Here is a 15,439-nt window from a genome sequence, read left to right as displayed (position 1 = left end):
ATTACTCCCATAAGCAACTTTTAACAAATAGAGTAATCAAACATTTTCTACAAAATGTGAAATGAAAACTACTCATATTCACCCAAAAAGAATCAAAAACTATAAAGTGGAAATGAAGATGGCAAAAAATATATATATTTCTTGGAATTAACTTCAAAAATTTTATTCTTTTAATCAAACTACTCCATAAGCAACTTTTAACCACAAGGGAGAGAACAAAAGATTTATACAAAATGTGGAAATAAGAAAAAACCAATGAAGTGATCATTCAAAACACTACCATATTTTACATTGTGAAGTAAAAGGGTATTTTACAGACCCCAAAAGAGGAACCACAAGAAAAATTTAAAATTAAAAAAAGAACTAATATGAGATTAAGTAGAAGTGGAGATGGCAAAAAACCAACCTAAATATTTCTTGAAAATTACCTTCAAAAAATATTTTTTCAGGTCCAAACACTCCAAATCTTTTCACCAATAAAACTCACAAACTTTCTAACAGAACCTTTTTCACCTCCCTCTTCTCCACCACTTTCATCTTCATCGCCGCCGCCATGGTTGCCGGAAGTTTCCTCCACCGGGTCAGATTCCCCTGACCCGTCCGGAACAGACCCGTTTATGTTCAAATTTGACTCAGATGATGTCTTTTTTAGCTCAACAGAACCACTACTATTAGAGCTGTAGCCTTTGTTTTTATTTCTCCTTTCTTTTTTGCTCTTTTCTTTTTTGCTTTGTAAACCTTCTTCATAAGCATCAAGAATCTCATGAATAAGTTGACGGTTAGGTGATAAATCCCATTTCGCCCAATAACTCATGTAACAGCTAAAACAGTCGCAGTTAAAAGAAGCTGGATGGTCAGCACCACCGCTAACGCCGCCGCTCATGGCAGCGCCACCTTTTGTTCCACCACCGGATGTTTCGGTAGCTGAGTTGGGTGTTTTCAACTTGTGGGTGTTTCTCCGATTTCCAGAAAACTCGCCGGAAAGTACACGTTCAGCTCTTCCTCCGCCGCTCACGGCGGAGCTACAACTTTTTGCACCAGAAACTGCGGTTTCAGAAGCTGAGTTGGGTGTTTTTAGCTTGTGGATGTTTCTCCGATTGGTGGAAACGTCGCCGGGGAAGTTGCCGGAGCCGGGAGAACAAGAAATGAGATAAGCTAAGACTTCTTTATCTTCTTGAGATAAAGCAGCAGCAAGAGTTAAAATAGCAGCTGGTAAAAAAGAAAGATGGTCAGAAACCAAAGGAGGAGTTGGATGAACTGTGCCTTTTCTATAAAGTTTCTTCATAATTAATGAAAAAATGGAGATTTTTTTGAGAGTTTTGAGAGGGTGGGGTAGTTGAATAGGGTGGGTGGGTGTAAGGAAGATTGAATTGAAGTAAAGAGAATGAGGGTTTGTGGGGACTTTGAAGAGTTTATGGTAAGAGAAAAAGAGCATAGAAATTGATTACATAATTTTATGTGACTTAGTAAAAATAAAGGGAAAAGGCATTGGGGAATGGTTCATCTGTGGGACAGTGTATTTTACAGAGTTTAGGGCATCAATTTCAAAGAATTTTGATAGTTTTTGTTGAATTTTGATTGGTTAATAGTGGGGGCTATGTGATGGACCCTACTTATTACAGAATCTAATGATCAATCTTCTTTTTGTAGAATTTTTCCTCTTTTCCCTTCACTTTCCAAGGAAGAGATGAAGTTAGTAGAACAAATCTAAGAGAGAGTAAATTTTAGGCAAAAAAGGAAAAGGAAAAAAAAAAGCTTTTAGGATTTTGGTTGTGGTATTGGAGCAATTAATTTTAGCATATAATCTTGTAGTATTAGATAATACAATATTTAAAAAAAGAAATAGTTTTTGCATAACTAATGCAATATTCGGTTGGTGATATTTAGTAATAATCCTATTAAGTTATACGAGAAATTATATATATGCAATAGAAAGTGAAGTAAGAATATATATATTAATAATATATAAATTAATCTACTTAAAGATAAAATACCTTTTAAAAATAAGTAATTCATGTATAACAATAATTTTATTATTAATTATTACATAACAATTCATTCATTATTCGTTATTACTTAACAAATCATGTATTATAATTCCGCATAAGTGGAAATGTATCTTCTTCTTTTTTTGGTGTGTATTTTTGTCTTAGGGGAAGATACTTGTTTCTCTATGTTTTGATTTGACATGTCTTGCTGTTTTGCTTTATTTATCCTTGATCAATTTATATCATTGTTTGTTAAAGGGACAATCCATTTAATTATGAAATCAAGACTTATAGATCATGAGTTTAAGCCCCATTTGGCTATGGATTTTGTCAAGTTTCTTTCAATTTTTTTTTTGATAAAATATATTTGTTTATAGATTTTATTCAATATTTTGGCATATCTTGAAAACAGAATTTTCAAATCTCAAAACTAGCTATAGAAACGTTTTTGGCCCAAAATATTATTGTTGGATTTTTTAATAATTTTAAAAATTACCCCAAACTTTTATATTTTATAAATAAAAAAAACCCACCATACCCAACTAATCCACCAGCTAACTTTCATTTTCTTTTGGACTGATGGATCTTGTAATATTATTGCAATTTGACGAATTATAGTTGCTAGTAATTGTGTTATTAGCAATTGATATTAAAATATCAGCCAATGATTTTAGGATAGTGTATTATATAGTTCATTATAAAAATAATAATTTTATGCCAAATGGTTTGTGATAATGATAATAAATAGCATCGATGAAGGTTCTGCATATACAGGTTTATCAAGTTTGTTTGTTTGGTATTGTTGTGTATTTTTTATTATTATTTAAAACAAATTTAAGAATCTATGGCAAAACGATAGTTAAATTTCATACTTTATGCCAACTATGTAAAAAAAAACAAATAAACATCTAAAATAATTAAATTTACTAAATAGTATACTAATTTATCAATACATGGTTATTAACTATTGGAAAGTCATTATAGTGAGGAAAAAAGCAGAAAACAGGAGCCTGTTCCCAATTTAGTAGACAAAATAAGAATCGCATTATTTTTTGCATTATTTTCCTCTCTTCACTTTCTAATCAGTCAAATGATCTTTGCCATTTTAGGAAGGGAGAGTTAACTTATATAGCCACAAATCCAATCATTTAAACAAAAAATAGCTGACAAATGTATAATATACGTATAATTCATATATATATAATATAATTAGTGTATAATTTATATATACCGGTTAGAAAAAATAAACAGCGAATCCAACCAACTATTTGTGTAAAGATCCCCTTGGGCTGATAAAGTAATGGGCTTGGATCGTTCCTTTTAAAAGTTAATGGGCCTAAGTGGATCATATGAACGTGAAGTAATGATTTTCAATTTTTCATATTCGGTGCCTAAGCCACGATTTCTTCTCATACAATCATAGGTCATAATTAGTAATTATGGTAAATATAGCATCATTTTTCAAACTATAGTTTGACACAGATTTCCTCTACAATCGATTGTATTCACCAACTCATTCTTCAAATTCTCCATTACATACTCTTTTTCTACGAGATGCTGGGAATCCCTTGTACCACATAGGATGTAGATTTTGAAGAAGAGTTATTTTTAAATCAAGAGCGAAATCTTTTTGGGCGAAACTAATGTTACGCGGCGCCTTCCTGAAGTTCCTTGGAAGGGCGACGTAAGGCTAGGCAACCGATGTCAGTACGGTTGCTGTCCGCCAACTGAGGTCCCCTCCGTACGCTAGACTAGATTGTCAGTGCCGTACGGGAAAACCAATGTCATGAGCAATTGAAAGAGAGCAGAAAAGAGAATTGAGAATGAAAGAAAGCTTGATTGCATTGAATGAAAGCTATTACAGAAAACAAGACGGTGTCGGGGGGAGAGACACCAGTACAAAGAATTGTTTGCTTGCTTGAAAGTTTTGATTGCTTGGTCCCCCTTAATAATGCTTAAAAAAAATAAACCAAAGTTACATGACTAGACCTATGAACGCTGGAAAATCACACTTAAAGAAAATGCAGCAAAACTACTCTATATTTACAATGAAAAGGACTTAGTCTTCTACAAAGCAGCAACAAGTCCGTTGGCAGCAACTTTGTCTTTAGCATCAGGGTCTGCGCGCGCGGCGCTGTTGGCTTTTGCCTGTGGCTGGGCGCTGGCGATGGCTATCGGTGGGGCGACAGAGGCACATGCGCGCTTGTCACTTGGAGCTGCCGAGACCACGGGGCCGACCGTGGCGACGGGCGTTGGGAGGCTGGCCAGGACGCCACGGGGCGCGTCCAAGGGGTCATGGGGCATGGTTGGAAAGCCGCCCATGACATTCTCCCCCACCTGAGTTGGCGACGTCCTCGGCGCCTTCCTTGCAAGGTAATCATCAATCAGGCTCTTGTAGGCTTTGAGGTTTGTTCCCCTCTCCCAAGTATTCTCCTCTGCATCACATCCCTGCCATTTTACCAAGAATTCCTGGTGATCTTTTCTTGAGGCGTGAATCACTCGATCATCAAGAATAGCTTCAACACGCCTTTTTCCGGTTAAATTGGGGCCTCGAATACTTGGTATTGTGAGTTGGCTTCGTGAAGGATCCTCCATATCTTCCCGAAAAGGTTTCAGGAGACTGACATGGAAAACAGGATGGATTTTCCACCAAGCTGGGGTATCCACCCGGTATGCAACTTTCCCAATGCGCCTTTCAATGGACAAGGGTCCAATATATTTTTGCAATAGGCGAGGGTCATGGACCCCTGCAAACAAGTACCGCTTTGGGATTTTGACCATCACTTTGTCTTCCACTTGGTATTCCACAAAGCGGCGATTCTGATCAGCATGCCTCTTCATCCGCTTTTGGGCTTTGACAAGATAGCTCCGCACTATCTCCAAATTTTGCTTCCATTCTTTTGAGAAGCTAGCAGCCCGAGGAGATTTTGACATGTTTGGTGCGTTCACTGTGTGTGGGAGTAGCGGTTGCTGTCCGGTAACAATTTCAAAAGCGCTTTTGTTGGTACTTGAGCTCTTTTGTGAATTGAAACACAGTTGAGCAGCATCCAGAAGCTTCACCCAATTCTTCTGCGATCCGGTCACAAAGTGCCGGAGATATTCCTCTAGTATGCCATTGAATCGCTCCGTCTGGCCATCAGATTGCGGATGAAAACTTGAGCTATGACTCAATTTTGACCTGAGGCACTTAAAGAGTTGGGTCCAAAAATTGCTAGTGAAGCGTGAGTCGCGATCACTAACAATGTCTTTAGGTAAGCCCCAATATTTGACGACATGAGAGAAGAATAGTCGAGATGTATCTTCTGCTGATATATATTGTGGGGCTGCTATAAAGGTAGCATACTTGGAAAACCGATCCACCACAACCAAGATAGTTGTGAGATCTCCGACCTTGGGCAATCCGGTGATGAAGTCCAGGGAAACACTTTCCCAAGGTCTTTTTGGTACAGCTAGTGGTTCCAAGAGCCCTGCCTGCGTCAAGCGGTCTGACTTATCTTTCTGGCATACTAGACAAGTCTTCACATACTGAGCGACGTCATCGACCATTTGAGGCCAATAATATGCACGGCGAAGTAATGCCATGGTGCGTTCCTCGCCGGGATGACCGGCCCACAAAGTATCGTGGCATTCTGCAAGAAGAGTCCGTCGCAGATCTCCTCCTTTAGGAACATAAAGTCGGTTCCCTTTCACCTTCAGGAACCCATCTTCGGTGTAGAACTGGCGAGTCTTACCCTGTCCCACCAGATCAACCAAATACTGTGCAGTAGGATCCTTGATGAGTAGATCCTGTATCTGGTCTTTTATGGTGGTGGTTACTTTGCTTCCCTTTAGGGCGGCGAGTACACACATCGATGCTAGATCAGCTCTCCGACTGAGTGCATCAGCAACATGATTGGTCTTTCCACTTCGGTACTCCAGGTTGAAGTGAAATTCCGCTAGGAGTTCCTGCCACCTAGCCTGTCGTCCATTCAGCTTTGGCTGGGTCATGAAATGGCTAACGGCTGTATTGTCTGTCTTGACCACGAATGGGGTTCCCAGTAGATAATGCCTCCAAAGGCGTAAGCAATGAACGACAGCCAATAATTCTTTCTCATGGGCGGCATAGCGCCGCTCTGCATCCTTCAGTTTCCGGCTCTCGTACGCTACGGGATGCCCTTCTTGTAGCAATACTCCACCAAGTGCATAGTCGGAGGCATCCGTTTGCACTTCGAATGGCTTGGCCAAGTCAGGGAGGGCCAAGACTGGGCTACTAGACATAGCCATCTTCAATGCGTCGAAGGCCTCTGCCCGCTTGGGGCCCCAATCCCACGGGGTGGCCTTCTTGAGAAGTTCTGTCAGCGGCACTGCAATGAGGGAGTAACTTTTCATAAACCGCCGATAGAAGTTGCATAGGCCAAGGAATGACCTCAAGGCATGTATATCCTTAGGAGGCGTCCATTCTGTAATGGCCTGAATCTTCTGCTGGTCCATCTTGATCCTCCCTTCCTCGATGACATGTCCGAGGAAGTCAATTTGTTTCTGAGCAAAGGAGCACTTGGATAGCTTCGCATATAATTCGTGCTCCCGCAATCGGGCTAGGACCTTCCGCAAATGTTCCAGGTGTTCTTCTAGTGTCTGGCTATATACCACAATGTCATCCAAATAAACCACGACGAATTCATCAATGTATTCTCGGAAGACTTGGTTCATCAAGGTACAAAATGTGGCTGGCGCGTTAGTCAAGCCAAAGGGCATAACCAGGAAGTCGTACGACCCATATCTTGTCACACAGGTCGTCTTGTGCTCATCACCATCTGCAATCCGAACTTGCCAATAACCTGTCCTCAGGTCTATTTTGGTGAATACCGTCGCACCACCCAGTCTATCAAACAAGTCTGCCATTAGCGGAATAGGGTACTTGTTTTTCACGGTGATTTTGTTTAGAGCCCGGTAATCCACGCAGAGTCGTAAGCTACCATCATGTTTCTTTTGGAATAGCACAAGGGACCCGTATGGGGACTTGGAGGGCGCAATGATCCCTGTGTCTAGCATTTCCGTCAATTGTCTCCGAAGCTCGGTGAGTTCGGGTTGTGACATTCTGTATGGCGCCCGGGCAGGTGGCTTCGCACCCGGCACCAACTCAATCTCATGGTCCACAGTTCGCCTAGGCGGAAGACGCTTTGGCATGTCTTGTGGCATGATTTCTTCAAATTCCAGAAGTAACTCCTTCACGGGTGCAGGAATGGGACCCGAGGAGCGTTCTATATCTTCCATGCAGAGGGTAGCCAGGAACGTGGGTTCATGTCTTTTTACCCCCTTCTTCAACTGCAAGGCCGAGATGTTCTCGGCTGCCATCTTCATGGGAATGCACGGAATAATGCAGGGCTTGGCCCCATTTGCCCCCATCATCAGTAGCATGTCTGCATACGGTGCGGGCATGGTATTGGTCTGTCTCAGGAATTCCAACCCCACTATTAACTCAAAGTCATCTATGATCACTACGCGCAGGTTGAACTTTCCTTCATAAGGGCCAAGCTTCACTGGTACTTCTTTGGCTATTCCACCCACTGGTTGAGGTGGTGAGTTTATAGCCTTCACACGACCTTTGCCCTTTCCTACAACTAGTCCAAGACGCTCCACCTGAGTCGAGGCTAAGTAGTTGTGGGTGGCATCCGTGTCTATCATTGCCCGAATGGGCTTGCCATTTACCTTCATGTCAACGAACATTAGGGTCCTCTCTTGATGAGGAGGAGTCCTTAAATTCGCCTTCTTATTTCCTTTCTGGCAATTGGACAGGGGTCCTTCTTCTTGCGGATACCGGCACTGGTTCCCGCTAAGGGCTCAGAAATGGAGCCAACAATTGCACTGAATGCACCTACTGGCTCGGTCTGGTCCGCATCATCGGCATCGTCATCCGTCCCATCCTCAAAAGCTTGATGGGCGTTCATCTGTGCATGTGGACATTCATTATTCCAATGTGGTCTGCCGCAATGACGACATCCTGAGGGGGCTTCCTCCCCCGATCATTGTTGTTAGATGCAGCACTAGTACTGCTGGAAGAGGGAGCCTTGGATTTGGGTGCACTCCGGTCTCCTCCACTTCTGCTAGGGCCACCAGTGTTTGGTTGGCCCCCTTTGTATCCTCCTCGGACAGGCTGTTGAGGCTTATCCTTCCGGGCTTCCACTTGGTAATCCCCAAGGCACTCTGCTGCTTGGATTGCCTTAGGCAACGTGTCTACCCTTTGTCTCTGCAACTCCATCCGGGCATAAGGTTTCAACCCTTCCAGGAAGGTGAAGAGTTTGTCTTTGTCCCCCATGTCACGGATGTTCAGCATGAGCGCGGAGAATTCCCGCACGTAATCTCGCACTGATTTGGTCTGGCGGAGCTCCCGCAACTTTCTCCTGGCATTGTACTCAACATTTTCGGGGAAGAACTGTAGGCGTATGGCTGCCTTCAGTTCCGCCCATGTCTCGAGGGCATCTTCACCAGCCTTGATGGTTTCGTACTTCACCCGCCACCAGAGTTTGGCATCACCCTGAAGATACGTGGCAGCAATTGCTACCTTCTTAGCTTCTTCTAGGCTTCCCACGGCATCGAAGTATTGCTCGATGTCGAAAATGAAATTTTTCACTTCTTTGGCATTCTGAGCTTCACTGTATGGCTTTGGCTCAGGAATTTTCAGCTTTTGTGCCATGGGGGCGAGGTTCACACCACCCCCAAATTGGTTTCCGCCTCCTCGAAGTAGGCCTTGTAAAGCAGCATTGACAACATTGAGCTGGCCAGTCAAGTTGTCTATGGTTTGTTGCATGGCAGTCACCCTGTCTGCCTCTTGTTCCCTGTTGGCTAAATCCTCGGCACGCTCCTGCTGGAGGACCTCAAATTTACCAAAAATTTCAGCTGCCTCTGTGGCTGCTGTTTGCCGGTCTCCTTCAGAGTCGCGACTGATGTTTTCTATGTCAACTTCGGCCTGGATGAGTCTGCGGTCCAGGTCGTCCAACCTTTGCACTAGACTGGTCTTTAGATCGGGCACCATTTCCACGATGGGCCGTAATGCGTCAACCGTTCCCTCAAGGGTCGCAATGCGATCCCCATAATTCACCATGGTCAGAAATGGTGGCAATTGCAATGTAATCCCACGTCCGATGTCGAGCCTAGGCTCTGATACCAACTGTTACGCGGCGCCTTCCTGAAGTTCCTTGGAAGGGCGATGTAAGGCTAGGCAACCGATGTCAGTACGGTTGCTGTCCGCCAACTGAGGTCCCCTCCGTACGCTAGACTAGATTGTCAGTGCCGTACGGGAAAACCAATGTCATGAGCAATTGAAAGAGAGCAGAAAAGAGAATTGAGAATGAAAGAAAGCTTGATTGCATTGAATGAAAGCTATTACAGAAAATAAGACGGTGTCGGGGGGAGAGACACCAGTACAGAGAATTGTTTGCTTGCTTGAAAGTTTTGATTGCTTGGTCCCCCTTAATAATGCTTAAAAAAAATAAACCAAAGTTACATGACTAGACCTATGAACGCTGGAAAATCACACTTAAAGAAAATGCAGCAAAACTACTCTATATTTACAATGAAAAGGACTTAGTCTTCTACAAAGCAGCAACAAGTCCGTTGGCAGCAACTTTATCTTTAGCATCAGGGTCTGCGCGCGCGGCGCTGTTGGCTTTTGCCTGTGGCTGGGCGCTGGCGATGGCTATCGGTGGGGCGACAGAGGCACATGCGCGCTTGTCACTTGGAGCTGCCGAGACCACGGGGCCGACCGTAACGACGGGCGTTGGGAGGCTGGCCAGGACGCCACGGGGCGCGTCCAAGGGGTCATGGGGCATGGTTGGAAAGCCGCCCATGACACTAATTACGTTCGCTAGCCAAAACGTGTATAAAATATATATATAATACACCTACATACAAATAAAAAATATTTTTTTTTTATTGACTGTTATTTTTTGGAACGGCTAATAATATACATTTCTCAATTTTTTTTATATTTGTATTTACCAACTCATTATAATTCTCAAGCTCTTAAATGGAAGAACTCTCTGTAATAATTCCGAAACCGAAACTATAATCCAACATTTTTCTTTCAATTTAACAGTTCAACTACTTGTCCCATATTTCATAACTATAACTGTAAAATGAGTCGAGAAATACAGTAGAAGAATTAATAAGTGAATGAGAAGGCGTTTTGCACCAACTCAACTACAACTTTTGTGATATAACACAAGCTGCTCATTACACAAACAAGTAAGCAGCAAATGAGCAGCAGTTCTTGAACTCAAGAGATTGATCGTATGAAATGAAATCGAATACCCTGTGGACCGTTAAGAATTGCTTTGAAGACGAGTCTTGATCCACGATTCCAAGTTCTTCAACTCTTCATTGTTTATCGAATGAGCAAGACCAGGGTAAGCCTAACGAATATGGTAGACAATGGTTTATTGGCGATACATTCGTGAAAGATAAACAAAACGATCAAGAAACATGAGTAATTACCTTGAATTCGCAAGTCATACCAGCTCGCTCCAGAAAAGGTGGCCCTGCTTGTCCAGCTTCAAACAGTACAGTCCTATCAGCGATACCATGAGACCACAAAATAGGGGTCTGTTCAAAGCGTTTTGGTGTTAGATGCTATAAAAACATGGAAACTAATCAAGAAACACACATCAAATGGTAAGAATGCAGTTGTGATGTGTAGGTTAGGTGCATGTCATGAGTTTGAACCCCCTGGTAATTAAGTGGAGAATTGTCGAGGGGCAAACCAAATTATCCACCGAGTTTCGAATGGTGCACCAACAGGCCCTCGAGAATTTCTCGATTATTTAAAAAGAAAAAAGGTTTCTTGAGATAACATATCTTTCAATCATCAACATCATTATTCAAATCGCAAATAGCCAAATATTATTTGACGGGCATCTCCATACAGGGAGAAGGAGGCACTGTTTTATATATGTAGGTAGTACCAAGCTTTTATAATAACACTGCTTCTCCAGAAATCTCTTCGAGCGACTAGGTAATTCATTAACATTAGCACTGTCATGACGTCACAGTAATTTACTTTCACACAAAACAGAAATGAGGAACAAGTGCTATGTCCGTTCAGTTGTGCTGTATCGTAGTGTTCATATACACATCCTAAGTAGTGAAACAGTTAGCAGATCAGGGATCATATTAAGAAAGTCCTATGAAACCCATGCCCTTTGCACACTCTTAACACTCCCTCCACATAAGAAAGCAACCAACTTTAGGACAAGATTAACATATGTTACTTCAAAACTAAACTTCAGAAAATTATGAGTAGAAGTTAGTATCAGACAATTACCTTTTTAGCTTCAGGAGTTTGTTTCTCTAATATAGAAGAATTAAAGGGGACCCATCCGCTAAACACGGCACCTCCTCCTAGAGTTTTTGGGTACAGAAGAACACTTGCTAATGTTAAGGCACCTACACAATCAAGTATAATTTGAAAGCTCAGTGTATTTAATAGCAATACAAAAAGTTGCCCGAGAGAGAGAGAGAGAGAGAGAGAGACCTCCTTGACTAAATCCACATATGAAAACATTATTAGGATTAGTGCCAGCATCGATCTCTTTATCGATCATTGCATGAACATTCTTAACCGCTTTGAGCAGACCACTCTCATCGTTTGGCGAACTCTGGTACATGGTATTAAACATTAAATTATATGGAAGCAATATCAATAAGCGTAAGTACAACCATCTCTTTGTTTCTGAAGCCATTTCTCAGGCAACATAAATATAAGAATTTTGATGGAGGTAAAGTATGACTATTCCTCACAAATATCATAGTATTCAATAACATGCTTGTTTCCCAGATGAGACACTATTGCTAATTGTCTACACGTCAAGAGGAATAAGTTTGAAGTATAATAAAGTTCTATCTTTGATTTCTCAGTATCATCCATGCAGATAACACAGTTGGGGATGATTACAAGGAAACTTTGAGAAAAGAAAAAGTAAAAGGATATACGAGGAATGAAAGGTGTGAAAGAGAAGAACTTACAGCTGTCACTGGTATTTCATGAATGTCAAACCATGACGGCATGACAGCACCATCTACAGTAAAGTACGACAAGAAAAAGTTTAGACTTTAGATATTATAAGTATCACCATTACTACAGTGAAAAGTTGGCAATGTTACCATAATATTTACGAATTACACAATCACTATTCCGCTGGGAACCCATTTGGCTAACAAAGCAAACTTTAAGTTTGTTAAATTGCGTGACGATAATTAATGGGAAAGGCCAAATATCTAGAGAAAGCAAATTCCAGTAAAGAACCAACAATCATACTGTCACTTTAGTAGGAGAAAAGTTGGAACATCGGATAGGTACAACATCTTATAAAACATTAGTGTATCAAACCTGCTCAAACATTATTGTCCTAAATGGAGAATCTACATATTCTCTCATGGAAATGAAACTCCGGTAGAAAACCAAGCGAGACTGGCATCATGGTATTTCAGCAAACAAGATGGCGTTAAAAATCTATGTTCTTCTTACAAACTTCCTTTGTACCATTCTTAGATACAATAATATGATACATCATAAAGTTTATGGAGAATGCTCTTTGACGTTGTTGGCCAATTGCACCTAAATCACCGCCAAGCTAATCTTATCGTTAAGAAGCTGTTTTTCACATCCTCAAATGTAATTAGGCACTAATCAGGCTGAAACTAGCCTGGGTTGTTTCAGCTTGAGTTGCTTCACAATCTCTCCAATATGTCCAGAATGAGATGCAAGATTATCTATACTAGTAGCTAAAGATATCCTTCAAGGAAAGAATTGCTTAAATTTATCAATTTGCCTTTGCTGTTGAATAACTGTCATTATACAGAAGGCTATTCCCAGCAGTATTTCACAAGTGTGAGCGTTCATATTAGTCATCTAAGAGCTAAAGCTGCTCATTGCCTAAACTGGCAAGCATTAACTATCAAAACGAAAAGTAAAAACAACCAAAAATAAAGGAGCTTGGTGAAGCTTCAATTTAAGATGGTTCACCAACAAAGGGGAACTACACTACAAAGGTTAAATCCCTACCCAGAGGGCTAACTTTCCCTCTAACGTATGTTTCCTAGAAAGTCATTCGGTTGATTTCTCAGAACTTCTCTGTTAACACATTGTTAGAGGAACAACAAAACTACATGTTTTGCTATTTTACACTTTACTGTTCAATTTTTTCTTTCTTTTAAAATTTTTGAATCACAACTACTGACATAATACTGAAGCAGAAACTGCATCCTTAAATTGAAATGACTCTAGTCTAGCAAATTTCTCTCATCTCCTCAAACTGCAAATTATCTTATAAGGACCAGACATGTATATCCATTCACACCTTGAAAATGAGCTAGAATTTTGATTAAACAGCCGATGCAAGTGGACCTACTCTACATTGTAAGCAATCCCATCCACTAGACCCAAAAAGCAATCACAATAAGAACAACAACTCTGCCTCAATTTGTTTGGACCTGAAATAATTCCATATTTTTTACCAAAACAAAGACTCATGTTATAAAAATTATCATATCAACAGTGACCATAGATGATACAGGTGATGTGCCAACTAAGAACCCCATCAAGGCGTGGGCCAAAATGAAATCTTTATGCAATTCCATCATACACCCTAGAACGACAATTCCACCAGAACCAATAGAAACAATTACAATACACAACCTGCAACACTATACCAAATCAAACACTTCATAATTAATCAATTATGACCATAGATAATAAATATGACATGCCGATTACCAACCCCATCCATCCCAGTGTAGTCAAAAATGAAATCTTTATGCAATTCCAATATATCATTTGACCCAAAAATGCCATTCCCATGGTGATCACACAGAACTAATAGAAACAAATACAATACACAACCGGTAACACCATACAAGCCCACCAAGGGTTTGGCCAAAAATGGAATCTTTATGCAATTCCAAAATACTATTTGACCCAAAAACACCAACTTCACAGTGATCACACAGAACCAATAGAAACAAATACAATACACAGCAGCTAACACCATACAAACCCCACCAAAGAGTAGGCCAAAAATGGAATGTTTAGGCCATCCAAATGCACCATTTTACCCAAAAATATCATTTCAATGGTGATCACACCATAACCAAAAGAAACAAAAACAATACAAAACCAGTAACACCATACAAACCCCACTACAGGGTGAGCCAAAAATGGAATCTTTATGCAATTTTAATATACCATCTGACCCAAAAATGCCAATTTCACAGTGATCATACAGAATACAAACAAAAACAATATACAACCAATAACAAATTCCACCAAGGAGTAGGCTAAAAACTGAATCTTTATGCAATTCTAATACACCATTTGACCCAAAAATGCCAATTTCACAGTGATCATACAGAATACAAACAAAACAATACACAACCAATAACAAACCCCACCAAGGAGTAGGCTAAAAATGGAATCTTTATGCAATCAAAATACACCATTTGACCCAAAAACACCAATTCCACAGTGATCGCACCATAACCAAATCCAAAAGAAACAACAACAACCCACAACCTGTAATAACACTACAAGTACAAGAAAAATTATAACTTACAGTTGCAGGTAACTGGGTTAGAAGGAGCAGAAGGGAAGGACCATTTTGTGTTCTTGAATTGAGGAGAAGTGAACAATGTCTTTATTGGTTCATTAGCAGGGCCAGAATCACCCAACCCATGTAGCCAAAGAATAAAACTTCTAGAAGCCATGGGATTGGATTTGGTGGAAGATGGGTTTGTTGTTGGCTGAGAGAGTAGCACACAGAAAATGGTGAAACCAAAGGTGATTACAAGTACTAGTAAGGGTTTTAGTAGTGGAATGAATTTCATCTTTGGTCTTCCATATTATTTGGTTAGTCTTGTGCTTTTTAGTCATCAAGTTTGGTGGAGAATTTAATTTTTCTTTTTTGCTTTAATAACACTATCCATTCTTTTATTCTTTAAAATTAAACACAATATATATGACATATTTTAATGGTAAATTCAGACATAGAATTTTTATATTTTAAAATAAAATTTATATATCTAAAAATTACATAAAATATATTATAAGTCACGATGATTAATAATTTAAAATATTTAAAAAGCATATGAAAAAGTCGCACTTAAAGAATTATTTATTTGAGTCTCGAAATTTAACGGTGTCACATAAATTACAGAGGGAATAATTTAAACAAAAAAAAACATGAAAGAATAGAATTAGAGTAAAGGAAGATTTATTTAGTTATGCTAAATATCTATCTTTTCTGTCAAAAAAATAATTATCCTAAAATATCTAAAATTAACAAGTTCAAATTTTAATATTTATTGTCCATGATTCACTAACATATGTTGTGCTCAGCATACTGAATCATATAAACACAGAAAAAACAAAGTACCCGATACCTATGAATATTCATTAACTTATAAGCTATGAGGTATATGAC

The 15,439-nt window shown here is 40.1% G+C and overlaps 2 protein-coding genes across 2 annotated transcripts; both read right to left on the bottom strand.

Moving 5' to 3' along the window:
* Positions 1-242: 242 nt before the first annotated feature.
* On the bottom strand, positions 243-1,441 carry LOC107762962 (uncharacterized). The gene has a single exon (XM_075224635.1). The coding sequence runs from the start codon at positions 1,433-1,435 to the stop codon at positions 446-448; it is 990 nt and encodes a 329-aa protein (XP_075080736.1). The 5' UTR covers positions 1,436-1,441; the 3' UTR covers positions 243-445.
* Positions 1,442-9,994: 8,553 nt separating this feature from the next.
* LOC107819797 (putative carboxylesterase SOBER1-like) lies at positions 9,995-14,872 on the bottom strand. The gene is made up of 6 exons (XM_075224634.1): positions 14,573-14,872; positions 11,988-12,040; positions 11,497-11,620; positions 11,287-11,408; positions 10,461-10,568; positions 9,995-10,378 (listed from the first exon to the last, which is right to left on the bottom strand). The coding sequence occupies exons 1-6, from the start codon at positions 14,841-14,843 to the stop codon at positions 10,289-10,291; spliced, it is 768 nt and encodes a 255-aa protein (XP_075080735.1). The 5' UTR covers positions 14,844-14,872; the 3' UTR covers positions 9,995-10,288.
* Between the last annotated feature and the right edge of the window lie 567 nt (positions 14,873-15,439).

This window comes from Nicotiana tabacum, chromosome 11, assembly GCF_000715075.1.
Source record: "Nicotiana tabacum cultivar K326 chromosome 11, ASM71507v2, whole genome shotgun sequence".
Classification (NCBI taxonomy): domain Eukaryota; kingdom Viridiplantae; phylum Streptophyta; class Magnoliopsida; order Solanales; family Solanaceae; genus Nicotiana; species Nicotiana tabacum.
Note: the sequence above shows the minus strand (reverse complement) of the source record. Positions and strands in the feature narration are given on the sequence as shown.

Bases quoted from the DNA above. Each gene is read 5' to 3' on its own strand.
- LOC107762962 (XM_075224635.1), bottom strand. From the start codon at position 1,435: ATGCTCTTTTTCTCTTACCATAAACTCTTCAAAGTCCCCACAAACCCT.
- LOC107819797 (XM_075224634.1), bottom strand. From the start codon at position 14,843: ATGAAATTCATTCCACTACTAAAACCCTTACTAGTACTTGTAATCACC. The intron at 12,041-14,572 runs GTAAGTTATAAT...ACTTTACTGTAG, and splicing joins TAACCCAGTTACCTGCAACT to ATGGTGCTGTCATGCCGTCA. The intron at 10,569-11,286 runs GTAATTGTCTGA...CGCTTTGAACAG, and splicing joins AAACTCCTGAAGCTAAAAAG to ACCCCTATTTTGTGGTCTCA.